The following is a 23,540-nucleotide window of genomic DNA, read 5'->3' on the forward strand; positions in this document are numbered from 1 at the left end:
TGCTGGTTAAAAGGGTCAATCTGTATTATATACAAACACAGAAAGATTAACATTCAGCTTGGAATCAATTGAGTACCTAATGGCAAAATTGTCACCAATGAGAGATGGAGACAAGTTAAATCACAGCATCAAGTTATTTGGGCAAATGTGTAAGCTTCAGGAATTGAAGCTATTTTACAGAATGTTATTAAAGTGCTTTTTCAGACAGATTTTACTAGCACTGGCATCTTTGGGGTGTGGCTATTTCACACATAGATTTTTCCACCAAAAACTAAAAGTCACTGAACAGTTTCATGCTACCCTCATATTTCTCTGGGTTTTGGCCTCACAGTTGAGTGTCTCCAGTCTGGCTATGAATTGTGGGGTCCAACTTAGGGTAACTGGAAGCTTCATAATGGTGGGGTCTTTGTTGCACTGGAGATTTCTATTCACAGTGTTCATGGTGAAAACAGAGGAAAGGAAGCCTCATTTATTTTGTTTTCTGACTGTGTGCTGCATGCTTACATACGCTGCAGTTTATTGTCACAACTCCAAAATTGCACTGTTATCAAGACACCTTACAAAACAGGACAGTAAGTCAGCAAATTAAGTCTATATAGTCTAGATGAAAATCAAGATTATATTTAGTTGTAAATTCTTGTATCTCCTCTTTTCAAGGAGGAAGGACAAAACAATGTTTTAAAAATACACCAATTTTTAAGCCTCACCAAAAAGAGGGCAACATTAGTCTTATCACAGACACACAGTTGGGACGTCAATCCCAAAGCCTTTGTTCCCACTAACTTGTGCTGCTCCTTTAAGCTGTTTTTGAGGGGAGTCAAAATATGACCTCACGTTCCCTGAGGAAAAGGAGCTTTCCCTATTAGCGAGTGCAAAGCCCAGAGTGCTACGGACATACAGTCAAGCACTCAAGTTTCAAAAAATGGACATTGCACAAGGATCAGCTTTCGTTAAAAATATGACACAAAATGATTTATTCATGTCTTCAAACCTCTTGATATAATCACAGGTAAATGAAGTATATTCTAAAGACCTGAATTTGCCAGAAGTTACTTGAAGAAATAATCCTTCAGGAGTTTAATTTTTAGTTTGTAAAGATATTACAGCCTTGCAGAGAAAATTCAAAGTAAAACAATGAATGATTTGAGTGATCAGACTTTCCATAATGAGACATTGAAAGAAGTGAATGAAAGTAGAGATAAAAATATATTTGGAAGAACAATATAACAGTGGAATCCTAAGGAAACTTATTAGGAGCTCATCATCAAGAGGACCAGTGGTAGTTGAATTTTATTGTTGCTGCATTGCATTTTAAGAACTTACAGTTTTGCTTGTGAGAAAGGAAGCTCAGTCTGAATTTTTTTCTCAGAGGCTGTGCCATTGCCTTGTGGGAAACCCTCCTTCAGGTGGATACTTACACCAATCCTGGGGCAGTGGTGGATACTTGAAAGGCTTCCCAACAAAATTATAAGAAAACCAAACAAGTGGAAGACTGACATTTATAAAGCAAACAACTTCCTGAACAGAACACCAACAGCACAGGCTCTAAGAGCAACAATCAATAAATGGGACCTCATGAAATTGAAAAGCTTCTGTAAAGCAAAAGACACCGTCATCAAAACAAAACGACTGCCTACATATTGGGAAAAAATCATCATCAACCCTTTATCTGACAGAGGGCTTGCCATGCTGGCATGAAGACCTGCATTCCATCACCAGAGCCAAGTAAAAGGCTGGGCACAAGGCTGCACTTGTGTTACAATGCTGAGAAGGCAGAGATGGGCAGATTCATGAGGTTCCCTAACCTCATCCAACCTAGCTCAATGATGAGCCCCAGGCTCTAGTGGGAGACCCTGCTTAAACTTATGGATCCACAACTGGCCAAACACAGAGGACAGCTGTGGGGTGTTCAGCCCCACTGATAAATCTGCAACACAATGGTACAGCTGAGGATCAGGGAATACAGAAAGAGCACAAGAGCCAAAGGACCAGAAGAGAGTGTCTGTTGCAAGACAGTATATTCTGTATACAACAGTGAAGCTGCACCCAGCACATCTCAACAATATGGTTGACTAAACAAGATCTACAAAAATGACTACACCAATTGATCTTTCACATAAATGGGAAAATTCTCACAGGGCTTGATTTCTAGAGAAAGAGCTAATAGCAATTAATGGCAGGTCAGAGAGGGACAGAATCTGTCTTCACCAGGAATGAGGTGCCTGATGGGTTAGCCAACCCCAAGAGTTTATCCCATACATATGAGCAACACTAAACAGGCTCAGCAGGTTGTATTTATAACTTATATACATGTATACTTAAATAAACATACATACATATGCATATATGTAACAATTATATTTTAAGAAGAGGAGGACATGAATTTGAGGAGAGTGACCCCAGAGGAACTAGAGGGAGGAGGAGAGTGACATAAATGCAATCAATACTCATATATAAAATTCTCAAAAAGCGTGTAGAAAGTAATTACAGACTGACCTTAATTAAATAAAAAGAAAACAAATACAAACACGCATGCATGCACATCATATGTGTAATTTTGTCAACAAAAGTCTAAAATCCAGAGAGGAAACTTACAAATTTGTATGCAGTTCGCATAGCAGGAGTTGCTTTGGTCACAGCTGTGTTGAACAGTGCGCCTCCTTTCTGAAAGGAGAGAAACATGTTTTTTAAAGACTTGTGAGCAAATTGTCCTGAAGAAATGAGGCACTGTTAATAATACAGAAAATAATTGTTAAGTTAAAGACCAATAAAAGCATGCCCAGTGTTTTTAAGATTTTACATTTTATAATAAGTTAAGACAAGGTTTAAATATTCTGTTTTGCTCTTTTAGTTGGTATAAAGCATCATTCAAGAGTAATTTCATCACTGAAGTTTAAATAGAAGAAGAATATGGACAATACTGAATATAAACTTAAAAGTTTCTCAATAAAGAGAACATGATGTTTATCAGCTGGTTTGATGTTGGGCAATAAAGATTCAATCTATGGGAGGTTTTTTTTCATGTTAAAAAAAACATACTAACAAAACTTTGTACCCTGGCTCTTTGTTTGATTTCTGTTGTTGTGACACGAAAATCAGTTTCAGGAGAAAAGAATTTATTACATCATGCAGGTTAGAGCCCATCATCAATGGAAGCCAGGGCAGGAGTTCAAGCAGGACGCTGAAGTGGGGATGCTGCTTGCTGGCCCCCTTCCATATATAAACATATAAAGGTAGCTCATATTCATCTACCTTTCTTAAACCTCCCAGGACCACCTGCCCAGGGTAGCATTCTCCAAAGTGGGCTGCTACATCAGTCATCAATCAAGAAAATGTCATAAAGCCATGCCCACAGGACAATATGATACAGGTATTTCCTTAATTGAGGTTCCCTCCTCCTAATTGTGTCATGCTGTCAGAATCTAACCAGCACATTGTGCTCTGAGGTATAATCCAAAACACAGGCAAACGTTGGCTTTGAATAAGCCTTTTACTTCTGAACTAACCATTTTCATTTTAAATTTCTTTTCTAATTATCAACAAACTATAAACGAAAAGATTGAAAGTGTGATAAAATGTACACATTTCAAATTAAACGGTGTTAAATACAGCCAGGAAACTTTCTTTGAACATTTCTCCTCACTTTCTTGAGCAAAAAGGAAGAAACAAAAGGCGTGTGCTTACCTTGACCGTATGCATCCATTGCTGATATGACCGCGGGCTCCCTGGAACATATAAAAAGTAGATGCCAAGAACAGCTGTAAAAGGTAAGGGCAGAAACCACAGTCTGCCCCGAGCAGCACAGCGCTACTTTCCTGGGCCTGCGTGAAAGCAAGACTGGGGCTGTAGGAACCAGTGCAGCCAGGACTAACTTACCAGCAGTGCTCTTCACCCACAGGTACAGTAATGCTCCCCATGTCCTCTCATTTTAATATTTACCTCTCAACAGAAATGTAACCTCTTGAAAGTCAACATGTCTATGCATTTTAAATTAATTTTTCAAAGTGTCATATCTATTGTTTTAAAAACTGTTTGTTTTATACAATTAGATTCACTTAAAACATTTCAAGTACAGAGAAGAATTAAGGAAAAGGGAAACTGAAAAATGCAGAAAACCCTAAGGATAAAAAAAGATTGTTTTGTATTTTTTAAATAGTAATGTACACTAATAGGTACTTGTTTTTTAATGTAACTAAATGACACTTTTATCTGTGAAAATATTTTCTAACTTTCTAAATAAAAAAAGTATTTCTGAAAGGAAATATGAAGAAAGCAATGTCATGGTTATGAACAAGCTGATATAACAAAATTACTTCTAACAAAATCTGACAGTTCAGGCTGGAGAGAAGCTCACTGGGTAAAATACTTGCTGTGCAAACATGAGGACCTGAGTTAGTTCCAAATAAAAAGCGAGATGTGGTGGCACACACATTTAATTTTAGTGCTGGGATGGTAGACACAGACATTCTTCTGCAAGAAACTGGAGGACCCTGCCTCAAACATCAGGGCATATGGCGAGTAAGAAATAATGTCTACGACTGTGTTTTGGCCTCCTCATTCACAAGTATGGTATCCACCCAGACCCCAGAGATAAGCTGACATGCACCAAAAACTGCTCAGACATATTCACTTGCAAATAACATTATTTTGTCAATGAAATGATATTATTAGCCAAAGCAAAAACACATCCGGTGCTGAAGAGATGGCTCAGCAGTTAACAACAGTTCTTGTAGAAGACCCAGGATCACTTCCCAGTACCCACATGGTGACTTATAACTATCTATAATTCTAGATCCAGGGATATAACACCCTCTTTTGGCCTCTATGGGCACCAAACCTGAATATGGTGCACATACATACATATAGCCAAAACATCCATACACACAAACAACCTCCTCCCCATCCCCCCAAAAAACTTAGAAAAAAAAATCATACATCTTGCATAGTCATTCAAACTGACTTCAGTTAGATCTTAAACTACTGCCTTAATTTTTCCAATAGTTATCCCCCAAATTATAAAGGGAAAAAGTCATTATTAAAAATAAAATCTCAGTGGCTATTCAGTCACTTTTGCACAAACCCTTCAAAATTCAGTGTTTTTTTTTTTTTTTTTTATGTGGTTGTATTTGTGTTTTAAAAAGAAAATATAGCAAGGGCTAGCAAGATGTTAAAGGCACTAGCATGCTTATAGTTGAGACTTTTGAGTTTGGTCCCCAGAACCCACACAGTAGTAGGTGAGAACCGAATCTCGCCAGTTGTCCTATGACCAACACACACGCAGTGGCATGCATGCACACACACATGCACAGCTGGTAACTAATGTGGAGACTGCCATCACCTTGCTATGAACCAGCACTAGAACAGGAGCCTGCCTGTCATAGTGGGAGATCAGCTCAAAACTGGTACTGTGACCTCACCCTAGGAGTGTTTTGCTATTTTTGAAATAGTAACAAATATGGGGCACTGAAAAGTGTCTGGTTCTGAATTAATTTTATCATTTGTATCTTTCCCTCACTTAAAAGAAAAACCAAGAAACTACTTTATTGTAATAAAGATCTCCTGCTTGTTATATTTGTTCCGTTTTACTAGAGAAGAAAATTCAGTGTCAAACAACATTATGAGTTTGATATGTATTTCTCATGTAAATGGTTAAAAAAATTCAAGTTATCCTATCAACTTAGTTTCCAAATAAATTTTAATTTATTAACAACAAAAGCACGTCTTTCATTTATAGATTCTGTACTTTTTTTTAAATTAACTTTTGAGACAGGGTCTCATTTAGCCTAGCTGGTCTCAGACTCATTACAAACTGAGAATGGTTTTTGGCTCCCAGTCCCTCCTGCTTCCACCTCCAAGTGCTGGAACCACAGGTGCGCAGCACATTCCATCAGTTCATATCTACCATCTTCCTCACATGTGACTGCCCAGAAGTTATTCACTTGTTGTTCACTATTTACAATTATAACATATGGTGTTTCTCCAAAATAAATTTAAGAAAGCAGAAGTAAAACAGAATAGGATGGCAAAAACTTAAGATTCAAGAATAATATGTTAACTCTAATATATTAACTACAAGGAAAACAGTTGCAGTAAAGCCACATAACAGCTATAGGAGGAAGTTAAATGTCTTTCTTAAAGTTATGAGGTATAAATTCAGTTCTTTATAAGTCATGAGATGTTTTCACCTACTGTGTATTTTCTGAGCTGAATTTTCCCACTGTAAAGTATGTAAAAGAGGCAGTGTCAATGAGAAAGATAAGGTCTCTGGTTGTGACCTGGACAGGGCCACCCCATAGACGACTAGTTCCATTAGTAACCAACAAAATTAAGAATCAGGTGTTTTAAATCCTGGTTCATTGTTGTTTCAATGCTGAATGCTACCTCTAGGACTGCTTAATAACAAAATGGAACGGACACAGGGACTGTCCTTGTCTAGTTTCTAAAGGAAAGGGAGCTGGTTAAAGTTGGGGCTCAGGAAAGTAGTAAGGGCTGAAAAAGTGCATGTCAAGGGAGGGAGGAGTTAGAACACAGGCAGTAAAAAGAGGAAAAAAGGAATGGTGGAGCAGGAAGGGTTAAGTATAGAGCAGAGCAGAAGAGAGAGCATGGGGGGGGGGGATAAGGAGCACTAAAGACTTCTGAACATGCCTCAGGGAAACTTGCTGCCATAAAGGATTCCTAAAATATTCTGAAAAATAAGAAGTTTATGTAGAGTTGCCTGATAAAGGGGTGTAATGTCTTTTCTAAACAACAGAGGCAAAACAACACCAGATAAAAAGAAAAAAAAAAAAAGATCAACTGCTATTATCTTTTCCCTTTCAAACCTTAATGAATCAACCATTATTTTTTCTAAGAGCAATCTCTATGTATTACTAAGATAATTTAAAATACATATAAAAATAACACTTGACTGGCAAAATTTTTAAGAGTACTTTCTTATTCACTGAAATTGATACTTTGGAAATGGGTTTTCCTTTTACATAAGCATTTGCTCCCTCAGAGCAGAACACGGGAGTTGAAAACCATTTGAGTTATAATAAGAATAAATAAATAACTGGAATTAGGTGAGTCTTTCCAAGTCAGGTGCTGAGCAATTATCATGCTCTCCTGTAAAAGAAAGTGAAAATCCACCCTATTCCCTATAACACTGCTATTTTTAGTGAATACATAATAAAAATAAAAGAAATTAGCTATTCTTATGGATTAGTAGTGGCCTTCATCTCTCCTTTTACTTCTATGGTTTCTGGACTAGTGGTTATTACCACAGAGTTTAAGTGTACAAAAGGATCACAGCTCTACCCTATTACTGTCAAAAGATGTCATCTTCAATTCTACAAAAGCTACCAGCCCCACGGGTCATAAAGATAATGAGACAGCAGTTATGTAAATACTGAGTAGATGCCTCAAGCAATTTGTCCATAAGCTGACAATATTTTGCTTGTCTGAGTTGAAAAGTGGAAAGGCGTCATTTTAACACAAAAGTTCCATTGAAGCTGAATTTCTGCCCACGAGCTGAGGAACGGGACCTGAATGAACCCACGGCCAGCTTCCTTACTGAGTCAGACACTAACTTTCCTGAGCCCAGTGCATCTTGTGAGGTGCTGGCCTGTGATCCCTGCGGCCGCCAGGCTCCCCTGCTCTTCTCCGAAGAGCAGCCCTTCTTCACCCATTTATTTCTGTGCTCTATGGCAAACAGTATTATTTAAGAAAAAACTAAGGTATAAAACTTGAAGATACGTACTTGTTACTTTTTTATTTTCTCAATTCTAGTAACTACTTATTCAAACACAGACTAAAAACCTGGCTATCAAAGCAACCATCAAAGAGGTCAAAATAAACACACCAACACAAAGAGGACAGAGATGTTGTTCACTTGGTTCTCAGAACATACAGAGCAGCGAGCGGTGTGCACTCAGCAATCCTGCTTGAGAGGATCACTAAGAAGACACTGGAGGACTCAAGGAGAACTCTCTGCATGCCAGGACTACACAGTAGAGCATCTGCTGACAGCATGTCAGCTCATGGCTCATTTCTTGCCTAGAGAATTTCAACCCTGGATAATTACATTTGGAAGACATTCTATTGTGGGAACGGTACACTTAAAACTATGCTAATCCTATGGCAGTCTGCAGACAAGAACTGTAGATTCCTACATACACTTACTGAAACATTAAGGGTACACACAGGCATTCCAGTATTCTCTGTTGCATCACACTGCACCATTTCAAACAGAGCCTCAGTTCCAAACTAAGACAGTCACAGCCATCACTTGACAGTTTCCAGTAGAAACTACCATTTGGTGGGAAAGGATAAAGAATATACATTCCTTGAATTTCTGTTATTTATTTTCAATAATACTGAGATTACTATATCTACTAACTATGAGTCTATGAGACAACCATTCTGCCTTGATAATTAATATCACAAATATAAGCCCATAGCACAGCTCACATAAGGTAAAAATTGTACATAAAATTGTATGTTTAGGAGAAAATAATTGTTTTATAAAATATAGATATCACTGACACAAAAATCAGAAGCTACCTAAAAAATAAATAATCACACTCAAAATTGTCTTTACCTCCACAAAAGCCACCAGAAGTGATTTCTTCTTCGAATATATCTGAGAAGCCCCTTCCTGCATTAAGCTTTGCCAGTCGACCGTCAATAAACTGAAATGTAAAAGTTTTAAATGTTAACTTGTCATGTTTTATAACATTAAAAACTATTTATAAATACATAAAAATGAGAGAAATGGGTAAAATAATAACTATGTCTCAAGCAGCCATAGGAATCATTCCACTAACAATTTACCTAAAAGAAAACAAGAAAATATATATAATTCTGTGTATAGATATTCATATGTAGTTTTAATAAACTTTCCTCATCTGGGCTGACAATGTTTCCTTCAATAGCCAAAGACCACCTAACAAAATCCCCAATTGCAGACATGAGAAGCCCTCTTTTGACTTGTTGGCCAGAGCTGTCCAAAAAACTTCCAGCCTATTGTTGTTGCCTTTCATTGTCTCCAAAGGTGGAAGGTAAGTCCTTACTGCTGAAGACACCATACACTTCAAAAACGAGGCACCACGGAATCTTCCAAAGGAGAGCACCAACCAGTCTTACCTAGCTGTGGTGTCTAGCACCCACATCAGCATGGCCCCAACCATTAGGTGCAGTAGTGGCACACCTGCCACCTGAACAGCAGCTCTCTAATGGTCAAGACTCACTCAGCGAAAGGGAAAGCAAGCCTAGCACTGGAAACCTAGCTAATTGCCAGTGATAGCACAGCCATAGTTATTGGAGGAGAATATATAACCACTAACTTACTAAACCAGCACAATGCCTAACAATAACCTATGAGCATTTGTCTTTATAACCACAGATAAGTATAGTCCTCACCCCTCATAAAGGAAACCTCTCTTTGCAACAGATGGAAATGACTACAGAAAATTACAACCAAACAAAATACAGAGTTGTGGAACCTAGTCCCAATGGATAATTCTACAAAACACTCCCACAACTATGGCTCAGGGAATGTTGCAGAAAAGCAGAAGATTTTAAGAGCCAGAGGATAAGTGAATTTGCTCTGAGACTGTGTCTGTTAGTAATGTCTGAGGCTACACCCATGAAGTCCATCAACACCCAAACATGTGGTAAAACAGTAACAATAGACATACCAAAAAGGATGGGGAAAAGCCCAAGCTCTAATTTTACACAAAGAACTACAGGCAACAAGTGAAACTGGGAGTGAGAGAGGTTGTGTCACCAAGGGAAGAGCACACCAATTGGCTGTTCAATGCCAAAACGTCAGCCTGAAAACACTCAGACAAGGGACATTCTAAACAGGGAGCCCATTTTTTTTTTTTTAGATTTATTTATCCTTATTTTTATTATTTATTTTTTTTCTTTCTTTCTTTTTTTCTTTCTTTTTTTTAATTTTTTTTATTATTATTTTTTTCTTTTTAGTTACATTTTGTTAACTCTGTGTCCCAGCTGTATCCCGCTCCCTCATTCCCTCCCCAACCCCACACTCCCTCCCTGGTCTCCTCCCTGCCCCTTTCCAAGTCCACTGATAGGGGAGGACCTCCTCCCCTTTCATCTGACCCTGTCAATCTACAGATTCAATGCAATTCCCATCAAAATACCAACTCAATTCTTTACAGACCTTGAAAAAAAGATTCTCAGCTTCATATGGAGAAACAAAACACCCAGAATCTCCAAAACGATCCTGTACAACAACAGATCATCTGGAGGTATCTCCATTCCCGATCTCAAGCTGTACTACAGGGCAACAGTAATAAAAACTGCATGGTACTGGCATAGAAACAGAAAGGAGGATCAATGGAATCGCATAGAAGACCCAGAAATAAACCCACACACCTATGAATACTCAATATTTGACAAAGAAGCCAAATCCATTCAATGGAAAAAAGACAGCATCTTCAACAAATGGTGCTGGACCAACTGGATGTCTACATGCAGAAAAATGAAAATAGATCCATATTTATCACCCTGCACAAAACTAAAGTCCAAGTGGATCAAGGACCTCAACATAAAACCAGATACTCTAAATCAGTTGGAAAAAAAAGTAGGTAACAGCCTAGAACTCATTGGCACAGGAGACAACTTCCTGAACAGAACACCAACAGCACAGGCTCTAAGAGCAACAATCAATAAATGGGACCTCATGAAACTGAAAAGCTTCTGTAAAGCAGGGAGCCCATTATATTCAGGAATATGTATGTATACATGTACGTGCATGCAGTAACTGACAAAAAGAGGCCACAGATATGAAGGAGAGTGGGGAGGGGTCTGTGGGGAGATTTAGAGGGAGGAGAGAAAAGGGAGAAATGCTGTAGTTATACCATAATCTCAAAAGTAAACACACACACACACACACACACACACAAATACGCACATGCATATTCTCAAAGGTAGTTTATCAGTTCAGTCACACATGCCTGCCAAAAGTTCTCACTGCACTGATGATCAAGTGCAAAAATAGTGGATATGTGCTTGCAGTTCAGTCAGTATCCTGATATCACTCTGATAATATCAATACTCACCAAAAACAAAAACAAAAGCCAAATTCTTTGTCTGACTATGATGCCCTTAAGCATAACCAAGTACCAAGAAATCTTACCATTTAATAATAAATAAAGTTTTCCTAACTTGTAGTATAATTGTTAGTTGAAGGTTCAGAATAAGGATGAACAGTTTAAATAACAAAGTAAATACATATTGCTATACATGAGTGGAGAAGTACCTCTATAGGCCCCTGGACATCCTTTTAAAGATAGAGTGACCCTGGATAGCACACGTATCTGTTCCAGTGAGGGCAGAGTAGAGAGGCCTTCAAGGATAGATGGCATTAAAACAAACAAGAAGACAATGCAGATGTTTACATGGCCATTGCTGGTTGAATATCAATAATATGTTAAATACTTATGCATTGCTGGAACCTGTTTATTTACCTTTGTTTGTTCATTTATACTTTGCTGTGTTAATTATGACAGTGAAAGGTCTCTAAGGTTTTCTCCATTTTCATGTGAGGACATATCATGAAAATTTTAAATGCTTTTTTGTAAATGGTAACACTGGGTTTTAATGTTCATTCTAAAATTAACCCTCACTAAAATTTTACTCAAAAATATAAATTTTGACTGAATTGAAATTAAGTAGTCTAGATCTCACACAGTATACAATTATGCTTTTAGCAGAGATAAAACAGGAAATTCATTGAGAACACTACACAAATATACTGTAGGTTTTCCCAGCTCTAATATATAACTTTCAAGAAAACCTGTCACAGGGAAAATTAGGGAACAGCAAATAAGCCAATATATGATGTTTGAAATGAAATGTAGTCACTTTTATAAAAAAAATCATAAATTGGTTTTCTTTTTCTTATTTCCTTTTATTTTTAAATCAAATGTGTAAAGTCTAAATAGAAAAATCTAAAATGGTAGTTTTGGCCTTTTTATATCTTAGGTTATCTCAAAATCTTTTGGTCCTTTAAGCAGAGAAAGGAGCCCTTTTTACGCCTTCCCCCATGCAGCTTTTCTGTGCTGAGGATGCTGAGTGTGCATGTGAAAGCCAACACCATAACTCTGCTTTGCTGGCTTTATAATTGTTGGCTACCTCTTACCTCTAAGATTCTGTTTTCCACATGCTGGGGAGGATGTGGCGAAAGGGGAACCCTCTTCCATCGCTGGTAGGAATGTAAACTTGTACAACCACTTTGAAAATCAATATGATGCTTTCTCAGACAACTAGGAATAGCGCTTCCTCAAGATCCAGCTATCCCACTCCTAGGCATCTATCAGAAATATGCTCAAGTACAGAACAAGGACATTTGCTCAATCACGTTCATAGCAGCTTTATTCGTAATAGCCAGAACCTGGAAACAACCCAGATGTCCCTCAACTTAGGAAGGGATACAGAAATTGTGGTACATCTACACAATGGAATACTACTCAGCAATTAAAAATAAGGAAATCATGAAATTTGCAGGCAAATGGTGGGAACTAGAAAAGGTCATCCTGAGTGAGGTATCCCAGAAGAAGAAAGACACACATGGTATATACTCACTTATAAGTGGATATTAGACATATAATATAAAATAAACATACTAAAATCTGTACACCTAAAGAAGCTAAGGTGATTAAGATGATCAATCCTCATTCAGAAAGGCAAATGGGATGGACATCAGAAGAGGAAGAAAACAGGGAGCAGGACAGGAGCCTATCATAGAGGGCCTCTGAAAGACTACCCAGCAGGGTATCAAAGCAGATACTAAGATTCATAGCCAAACTTTGTGCAGAGTGCAGGGAATCTTATGAAAGAAGGGGGAGATAGAAAGAACTGGAGGGGATAGGAGCTCCACAAGGAGAACAGAACCAAGAAATCTGTGCAAAAAGGTCTTTTATGAGACTGATACTCAAAGAAAGGACCATGCATGGAGATAACCTAGAACCCCTGCACAAATGTAGCCAACGGAAGCTCAGTATTCAAGTGGGTTCCCTAGTAAGGGGAACAGGGGTTATCTCTGACATGAACTCAGGGGCTGGTTTTTGATCACCTCCCCCTGAGCAGGGAAAAGCCTTATCAGGCCACAGAGGAAGACAATGCAGCTAGTCCTGATAAGACCTAATAGACTAGGGTCAGATGGAAGGGGAGGAGGATCTCTCCCATCAGTGGACTGGGGGAAGGGAATGGGAGGAGAAGAGGGAGGGAGGGTAGGATTGGGAAAGAAGGAGTGGGCTACAGCTGGGATACAAAGTGAATAAATTGTAATAAATTTTAAAAAATGTAAAGAATTAAAAAAAGATTCTGTTTTCCAACAATTAAACCTTACTGAGTTTTGTGAGAGCTAATTAATACAATACTCATTAAAAATGCTCAAAAATAAAGTCTGTTATCCCCTTTACCAGTGTGTTTCAATCTTAATTATGAGTTTTCTCGGAGCCAGACTATTATGTTGCCCATGTATGTATCTTCAATACCAGGATATGGCAAAAATGTCTGGCATACATTTATAATTACTCCTTTGGTTTGGTGCTAGTTGGAGCATGTAGTGTCTTACTCTGCTACTGAGCTATGCAAATGAACCCAGATACCCAGTTTAAATGGAATGCAGCTGAAGGGATAAAGAACATCCAAAAGATGTTAAATGTCATACATTTTTACTTGGCTTTAAAGGCAAAAATTACATCAATATACACTATCAACATTTTATCTAGAGATCAAAGTCAATAATGTGATGTTGTATACAATAAGTGATTAATTTGAAAATAAGAAAGTTAAAGACATGTAAAATTTCACTTGCACATATTTTAACACAGTGGTATAAATCAAATTAAAGTGATCTAATTCTCTGGACCAAGAATCATCTTTTAAAATACAGGGTGAAAAGAAAATGATGAACTTAAAGCAATAGATTACAGGCAAGGAGAACCAACAAAGGCATCGTTTTAAAGGACTTAATTTGTTCTAAAAGATTAAGCATGTAAGACTTTTTAAAAGGTTTTCCCTTTTGTTTATGGGACATAATCCATTTATTTTGTTAAATGAATGGAATAGTTTGAGTCAAAAAGAGAGAGAGAGAGAGAGAGAGAGATAAATTCCAAATCTATCTAGGGATTATGCACTTCTGAGCATGAGTAACTAGTTTATGTAAGTAAGCTAGTGAGTTGAGTCAACAGAAATCAATCACTGGGTAAAATGTCATGTACTATCACTAACTTTACAAACATCGTGTCAGTGGCAGTCAGACACTTCTCAAAGTACACAGAGTGAGTGGATGTTTTCACATACATATATAGACTATAAATACAGATATACAAATATTGGCACCAGGTATAGATGGAAAGAGGTATTAATGAAGAGGAGTGCTGAACATGACAGTTCTCCAAACTCCTCTATTAATGTACATTTCAATGACAGCTTTTCATTCTTCCCAACCTGATATGGCTTGTGGTCATCCCATTCTGCTATCTCTACACCCTTTCATAGTATGCAAGAGACAGAACAGTTTTAGGTACTGCTGCATACAATTTTGAACTAAAACAAAACACACACACACACAAAACAAAACAAACAAAAACCCAACTGATTTATGTTGAAAAAAGGAGTCCATAATATATTGTCTGAGTCAGAGTGATTATTTCAATTAGCAATCATGTTTTTTCAGATAACTGAAAGAGTTCTGAAAGAATTGTTTTTTTTTTGTTTTGCTTTGTTTTTTACTGCTAGTAATAAATGACAAGTAACATTGTCAATAGTAGTGACATACAGCATGAAGTAAGGAATGAGTAAATTTGCGATACAATTTGAAAGCTTGTTTTTAGATGACACACTGAACTCTATGATTTTTCAAAAAATAACTATGAAATGATAAATTAACATAGGGCTGAGGAATTAGCTTGGTGAGAAAAATGTTTTTAAAATTCTACACGCATGCACAAGTGTAAACACTGCACACACACATATACAAGCACACACACATACCGTCACCACTACTATCACCACTCTACCAATAACACAATTAAAAGAAGTTGGCTCCTGAGGACACCTTCTGAAGTTGACCTCTGGCCTCCACACACACCCTGCAAGCACACTCAGCCATGTATGCAGACTGTCATGTGCACTACATACATTCCTCAGGAAAAGTGGGACTATGTATAAGCTCAGGAAGTGTTTTCATCCTAAATCCTCAACAATGCCAAGAACCATAGTTTGTTAACACTCATGGCAAGACACAGTGAGGCAGGTTATGAGATAAACATTCTGAAGCAGCAAAAGACCTCCTTGCCCTTCTTTCGATGCGGATGACACTAAACCCTGTCTAAACATTTCTAATTTTCACACAGTTCTTTTAGAGGAAGCTGGTTCAGTGTAAAGGAATCATTGCTTTAAAGTCACTTCAGCAAATAGTACTATTCACAAAAATCAAACTTGAAAAAAAAGGTCAAAAATTTGCAAAAGAACAAAGTGGGTATTTGGGGAGATTTGGAGGGAGAAAAAAGGAGATATGATGTAATTATATTGTAATATAAAAAAAGAAATTCTAAAATATACTGAGTTTCAAAATACAATTAATTGGAAAACATAATACAGTTTAGAAAATAAACATCATAGCAAACTTTTTTTCCAAAAAAATATTTTTGAAAGTATTGTTCTGGTCAGATTTTCAGATTAAATTTGAAATAAAAAGTCAGCTGATGAGTTCTAAGAAATAAATGCATACTCTCTTTTACTGAACCCCCTACTTGGTGTATTTCCAGAACAAATCTAAAATCCAAAACAAGTTATCAACATTCCATTGCCTTTCAGGGTCTATTCAGGATAGAAATACTTAATTGTAACCTACCTATCAAAATTATAAGGATGCCAATAATTAGATTTCACTATTTTGATATTTAAAATAAAGCATTTCATTTTTTGGGGGAAAAAAAAAAAACCTCCTAAAAATCATTGTGCTAGAGATAGCAGTCAGTGGTGCAGTTATTTAGCAAGCGAAAGGTTTGAATAAGAATGCCCCCCATATGCTCATATATTTGAATGCTTAGTCACTAGGGTATAGAACTCTTTGGTAGGATTAGAAGCATTAGGAGGTGTGACCTTCTTGGAAGAAGTGTGTCATTGGGGTGAGTTTTGAGGTTTCAAAAGCCCATGCCAGGCCCATTCTCTGTCTCTGTGTCTCTGTCATCTCTCTCTCTCTCTCTCTGTCTTTCTCTCCCTATGGAGAGATGTATTTCTGGGCTACTTAGTGTTCCAGTGCCTTGTGCATTCTCCCATGCTTCCCGCCATGCCCATAATGGACTACATCTCTGAAACTGTAAGCAAGATCTCAATAAAATGGTTTCTTTTGTAAGAATTGTCTCTTCACAGCAAAAGAACAGTGACTAAGACAACAGACCAAGGAGAAAGCAAGACGTGTTTACTGGTGCTGATGTGTCCAATCTGGTTCTGAAGCTGAGCTGAAGACACTGAAGCCTCACAGCAAACAAATCCACACACCCAAATTCCTTTGCCCTGGAAGAAAATTACCATCCTTGACATTTTCACCTCCTATTAGAACTTCTTTGCAGGTCCCTTGCACGTACTAGGATTACTAATCTAGCAAAATTTAAGCCGTGAGAGCTGGAAAAAAATAACATGTCAAATGAATCAAAAGTCCTTAGTAGTCAAAAACTTTAAATAAATAAAAGTTGGTTATGTGAAAAAGAAAAAAAAATGTACGCATGAACCCAACCACCAACTCTTGGATGAACAATGGTGCCCTGCCTGCAAGATAAGCTAGTAAAATGGTGGCTTATGGGAATAACCAGCCAAGATTGATTCCATGCCCAGCGCTGCTTGGGTGACCAAGAACCTGAGACTAAACAGCCTAGGGACCTAGTGAAAAACTAGTTACTACTGTTATTAAAAAAAAGAAAAGAAAAGAAAAGAAAAGTAGTAATAAAATGACTGAGATCAACATTAAGTTCCAGTCATAGATCAGCCATGCTCAGCCATCACCCAGAGAAGCTTCCCGCTGCAGCAGATGGGAACAAATACAGAGACCCAAATATTATACAGACAGTGAGAGACTGAGAGATGTTGCAATACTCAGCCCTAAATGAGACACCTCCATCAAACACCTCCCCTACAGCTCAGGGAACCCTACAGAAGAGAAGGCAGAAAGAGTGTAAAAGGCAGATGGGATGGAAGGCACCTAGAAAACAAGGTTCTCTAATGGAACACGACTAAAACTCACGCACTCAGAGATTGAGGTGCCAGACACAGGGCCTGCGATGGTCTGCACCAGGTCTTCTGAGCATATATTATGGCTTCTAGTTTAGTGTTTTTATGAAATTCTTGAGTGTGAACATGAATGGGTTTCTGATTCTTATGCCTTCTCTTGGGCTCTTTTCCTTCTTTTGGTTTGTATCATTCAACTTTGATGCGAGAGCTTGTTTTATCTTGTATTTGTATAAACTGAGTGTATAATCACTGTAAGGTAAGCTGAGAGGAAAGTTTCCACTATAGACACAAGGAACAGTACAGCCCGAAGCATCTGGAATAGTCCAGCACAGAGAGAGAGAGAGAGAGCCAGCAGGCTGGACAGGGGCATGAGAGGAAGTGAGGGACAAGAAAGATAGGTAAAGAGAGTTGGGGCAAAGGAGATCAAGAAAGAGGGGCAAGAGGGAGGGACCATGAGAGGACAATAAGTAAGTAAGTAAGTAAGTAAGTAAGTAAGTAAGTAAGTAAGTAAGTAAGTAAGTAAGTAAGTAAGTAAATAAATAAATAAAATGAGAGAAAACAGAAATGAGCATAGTCAAAATACCAGGATTATAAAAGAATGAGAAACTAGGAAAAGCGAAGCCCATGGCTGGAGAAGTTTAGGGTAGAGGGTGAGGTGAGGAGAGCTGGGAAGAGACACAGATACTTGTGATGTTGAGAAAAACTAGAGGCCAACATGTGCTAATCGGCACCACATACTATTTGGCTCTTCTAACAGTGGTAAAGAAATGGCTCCTTTGGCAGGGGGAAACAGGTGACAGAATTTGGGGGTGTGGAACTTCCTTTGAACTGGACAACATTTTACTTTTTTATAATTTATCATCTCTTAGAAGCCTGTTCTTTTTTTAACGCGAGACAGAAAGGAATGTATTCAGATAGAAGGGGAGGTGGAAAGAACTGGGAGGAGTAGAGGGAGGAGATACCAGGATAGATTATTTGAGAAAAGAATCTATTTTCAATAAAAGGAAAAAAAAAAAAAGAAAAATATATACTAAAAGCTTAGGTCTGGAGAGATGGCTCCGTAATTAAGTTCACTTGCTGTTTTTCTAGAGGACCTGCATTCCCAGCATTCACATGGTGGCTCACAGACACAATTCCCATCCCAGGAGCTCTGATGCCCTCTTCTGAACTCCATGGGCACCAGGCACATACATGGTACACATAAAGATGTGCAGGCAAAACACTCACACACAGAAAATAAACTGCCGTCTTTCTGTATCAGGCTTTGGAATAAATGTTAACAGTAGTGCATCTTAAATATTTCTTTTTATAAATGGTTAGTAAACATTGACAGGTTACTGACAATGACAATAACATGTTACAACAAGTTAAGTTAAAATAACAGATATTTGGAGATACCACTAAATAGTATATGGTAATTTAGTACCTGCACTAACACAGGGGACAAAGCAGGGCAGCTTAGAGCCCAAAGCAAGAAAATTTAAAATGTGGAAAAACAGGATGGGAAAAAAAAAAAAAGGAAAAAACAGGATGACTTCTTCTGTTTATGATATTAAAAAGCTAGGGTAATGAAGTCACTGTAGCATTCCAATTCTAAACTAGATTACTATGGCATAATGAGTGGTCAACTTTAGAAAAGGCTTACAATTTACTATCATAACTAATAACTTAAAAGAACAGTTATTGGACAACCAAGCTACCTCCAAAATGCATATGGCAGCTGACAGGCAATTCAACAGTCTCCAGAGTTTAGTTTGTGGAGCTTCATGTTAACTACAGTGTGAGTAACCAGTTCACTCACTCATTTAAGAGCTACCCAAATGAGTGTTTACTATAGCTGCTTGCACTCTGCCCGATGTATGCTATACATTACTGAACGGATTAGGTAGAACCCTTCTAATGTTTAATCCAGGGAGTAAGAGAAAAGAGAAGAGAAGAAACACAGCAGTGAGTTGCTTAAAGAAAACAGAGACTGGAGAGGCTGGGGGTAAAGAAGTGTGAATGTCAGGAGCTGGGTGGTCAAGGTAGGAGATCTGAGCCAAGACAAGAGCACTAGAAAATTTTCTGGGGGGAGGTGGATTTCAGACGGTTAACTGCAAGAGTAAATAAGCATGCTGCAGGGAGGACAGGAAGGTTCTCAGGGGCAGGCTGAGGCTCCAGCTATCGGAAGAGCAAGCCTCATGCCACTCATGCAAGTCAAACAGGGTCAGAATATTTCTAAACTATTCTCTTGTTCCCTGATCTATGCATTCTTTTCTTTCTACTTCAACGCCAGACATTTCCCCACTCCTTAGAGTCAAGGCAAATGATTGTGCTTCCTAATTTCACATACAAAAAAAGATATAGTAGAGAAAGAAAGTGTATTCAGGAGAGGAGAAGAGTTGCTACTTTATCCCCTGATCTCACTTCTCTATGTCCACCTCTGTTGCTCCTTACAGAGAAATGCAGAGGTCCACCATCTCCACCTCCACACCAGCAGAGCCTCACTGTGGTTGTAGGCCTAGTACTCAGCTCTTTATTTGGTTAATGCCATGAACATCTGACAGTTTAATCTCCACTCCTCCATGAAATTCCTTAGCAAGCTTGCTCTCCTGATTTCTGCCCTACCTCACTGCTAACCTGCTCTCACTCCCATGGCCTCCTTTGCTACTTTCCCATGCTTTGACCTCTGCTCATGTCACTTGGCTGCCAATCTGATGGCTATAAAAGCACTGATGAACCCCATTTATCTTCAGTCCAATTTTCTCCTGTGCCTTGCTTATCTGTTTGCCTACTCAATATCTTACATTGAATTTTGCATTTCTAAAACATAATTATTATAAGAACCTTTTTAGCCACAATCTGGCCCAGATAACTAGCACCTGTCCATTTTCTCGACTCAGAAAGAATACAATTATGTTGCTTGAATATTTAATATTAAGTCTTTTGGAACATTGGCTGGCCTCCTCATCAAAAAAGATATTTCATCTGGCCAGGTCTCTCTATGAAGTCCACTGTCTGTTCCCCATTACTATCTGTTCTCAGCTGGATTACACTGATTCAGCAGCCTGAATCTCTTTGTGCTTCTGCCTTTGGTTACTCCACAGGAGCGCACTGCTTAGATACCACATTCTGCTGAGGTACGTTCAGACCACACCATTTTATGTGATACAGACACAGACATGGGTGTGCATATAAGCATGTGTACATACCTACCATCCTTGCTTCTGCTTGTACATTTTCTCTGTCTTGCCCTGCTCTGTTTATTTTTCCACAGTACTTTTAACCCTTTTTTTTTTCCAGAGCTGAAAACCCAGGGCCTTGTGCTTGCTAATCGAGCACTCTACCACTGAGCTAAATCCCCAACCCCAGTACTTTCAACTTAAAAGCTCTACATATTTACTAATTTTGTCCGCCCCCTCTCCTCTTAGGAATGAAAGAGGTTTGTCCCTCTTTGGCTCTCTGGGACATACCACCCAGAACACAGCCTCCCCTACAGTGAACATTCAGATACACCGTGGGATGGTAGAATAAAGAGAGAAGACTTAACTGTCTCTAGGAGTACAGCACACTTACTTGTCAACTTCCTTAGAAATTGGCTTTAAAGGTGGCATCTGAATTAGTAATTTTGAAGGTAAGATTCAATAACTAGCCTATTTCAGACTCTCTAGGAATCTTGATGGAGGAGGACTGACTGCACATTTTGAGGAACACATTTTTGAGTAATCAGCTGGCAAAGGATGTTAAAATATATCTTTTGTCTTAGTACACTACTTGCCCTGTGATTGCTTCTGCACCCAAGTAGGTATCTTCCCCATTTGCTGTTTTCTTCTTTTTAACACTGTAGAATACCTTGCCTGGTGCCGTTACTGTCTCTCCTGCATTCACATGTCGAGTGTCATCTAATGCTGTGAGTGTAAGGACTCGTCAATGCTAGTCACGTATGTGTAGCTCTTAGCTGCACATCACATACCAGAAATAGCTACCATGACAAAGATCAATAAGGAACATGGAGATTTATAACAATTCATTATTTAGGTTAAAAGCTTTTTAAAAATCTCTCCAAACCTCTAGTTAACATAAAAGAAAACTATCTGGCCTCTGACCCATTCCTTTTATCCAACAGCTTACCCAGTCAGTGAAAGAGCTAAGAATCTTGCAGACTTTCTATTTCAAAGCATTACCGAACATGTGACAGAACAAGAAACTGCAGGCATCCCCAATTCATAATACTATAGCAATTTTGATGAGTTTTATTATATTAAACGTCACACATTTCTTATATACTTAAATTGCCAGAATATTTTAGCCTATTCCATATAGTAGGTAGTTACTCCACAAACATTAGTTTATTGCTTACTGCTAAATACATATTATATATTAGATATTAGGATATAGAAGTACTGAATACATAAACCACAATCCATATCATTAAAGTCTATAACTCAAAAAAGTCAAACAAAAGAAGAAATGTTATATGGCACAAATCCAAAAATCCTGAGAGGAGATGATTTATGAAAGGATGAGAAGCCCAAACAAGAAAGAGACACTAGCTAAGCCTCAAGACTAATCTGGGAAATATCAGCCAAAGAGAGTAGACTTAAAGCCAAACAGACAACAAGAGGCACACAGGCATTATTTCATCAGCCGGTTATTCTTACAGGGAAAATAAACATCCATGGCTTCTTAGCCCACTGCTTATAACTCACGGTCCTAACTACCCACAAATCATTTAATTGCCAGAGTTTGGCTCTATGACCCCAGAAGTGGAGGCAGATTATATACAGTTATCTTGAATATTAAAGGAGATTAAAAGAGACATTCAGAGGGCACCCACTCTAAAGTATGTCTTTAACAAAGCTTATTTTATTTACTTATATGTAGTAATTTATTCCCTCGGTATGTTAATCCTCTTTAGTAACTCAGGCTCAGAAGCATGAAGGCATGACATAACTGTCACAGCATACATGCCAAATATCTCAGTATGGCTGGAGCCAGAGTATTTGGCAAAACATGAGGCAAAAACCCAAAAATAAATAAACAAATAAACAAATAAATAAAATTTAAAAAAGCCCAAAAAGTATGAGTCTCTGGGAAGTTCCCTGTGTTCAAATTTTCTTGTTCTGTTGCTCTCCTTGTGGAGTTCCTGTCCTCTCCAGCTCTTACTATTTCCCACTTCTTACATAAGATTCCATTCACTCTGCCAACAGTTGGCCATCAGGCTCAGCATCTGCTTTGATAGTCTGCAGGGCAGAGCCTTTCAGAGGCCCTCTGTGGTAGGTTCCTAGTTTGATTCCTGTTTACTTCTTCTGGCTTTCAGAGGCCCTCTGTAGCAGGTTCCTAGGTTGTTTCCTGTTTTCTTCTTCTTCTAATGTCCATCCTCTTTGCCTTTCAGGATGGGGATTGAACATTTTGGTTAGGGTCCAACCAAGGACTATTCATGGAGATAACCTAGAACCCCTTCACAGATGTAGCCCATGGCAGTTCAGTGTCCAAGTGGGTTACCTAGTAATGGGAAGAGGGACTGCCTCTGACATAATCTGATTGGCCTGCTCTTTGATCACCTCTCCCTGAGGGGAGAGCAGCCTTACCAGGCCACAGAAGAGGACAATGCAGCCACTTTTGATGAGAACTGATAGACTAAGATCAGAAAGGAGAGGAGAATCTCCCCTATCAGTGGATTTGGGGATGGGCATGCATGCAGAAAGGGGAGGGAGGGTGGGATCGGGAGGGAAGGTGGGGGGGCTTATGGGGGAATACAAAATTAATAAAGTGTAATTAATAAAAAATGAAAAAAGTTAAAAAAAAGCCCAAAAAGAAAAACAAACACTTTGTGTTTTATGTGGTAACTTGACACTTTAGGCTTGAACTATACTTTAGACAAAAAAAAAAAAAAAAAGTACCAAAAGACATAAATATAGGAAAGAGATAAACACAATAAATGAATATCCTTCCAACTGTAACAGTAATAATTTGATAGAATTATTATATTACTCAAAGGTAGAATGACTATTTTGGGGGGATTGGATGGTCACAAGACTTTTTTTGTCCTAAAGCAATTAATTACATATTTATTTAGGGCATATTCTCTATGATTTTGTTCCCCCTTAGATGAAGTTTTCTTTATTGAAATAGTAATATTCTATACTAAAAAAAATTACCATTTATTCTTATGATGGTTAACATAGTAGTTTATTAATATTTTAGATTTGAATTCACCGTATATGTAAATAAGTGATATGGATAAATTTTCCTCTGACTTACTTAGCATTGACCACAGGTAACATTCTGTACAAGAAACTCCAGACAAACAC

At 38.1% G+C, this 23,540-nt stretch overlaps 1 protein-coding gene across 3 annotated transcripts in view; it reads right to left on the reverse strand.

Moving 5' to 3' along the window:
* Dennd1b (DENN domain containing 1B) overlaps positions 1-23,540 on the reverse strand; it is a 227,737-nt gene that overhangs the window by 27,392 nt on the left and 176,805 nt on the right. For all 3 annotated transcript variants that reach the window (XM_055624574.1, XM_055624573.1, XM_055624576.1), the window contains 3 exons: positions 8,579-8,669; positions 3,685-3,725; positions 2,596-2,664 (listed from right to left, as the gene is read on the reverse strand). In XM_055624574.1, coding sequence (XP_055480549.1) covers positions 2,596-2,664; positions 3,685-3,725; positions 8,579-8,669 — 201 coding nt within the window. The remainder of the gene's footprint in view (positions 1-2,595; positions 2,665-3,684; positions 3,726-8,578; positions 8,670-23,540) is intronic.

Source organism: Psammomys obesus, unplaced genomic scaffold, assembly GCF_907164565.1.
Source record: "Psammomys obesus unplaced genomic scaffold, mPsaObe1.curated_primary_1811, whole genome shotgun sequence".
Classification (NCBI taxonomy): Eukaryota; Metazoa; Chordata; class Mammalia; order Rodentia; family Muridae; genus Psammomys; species Psammomys obesus.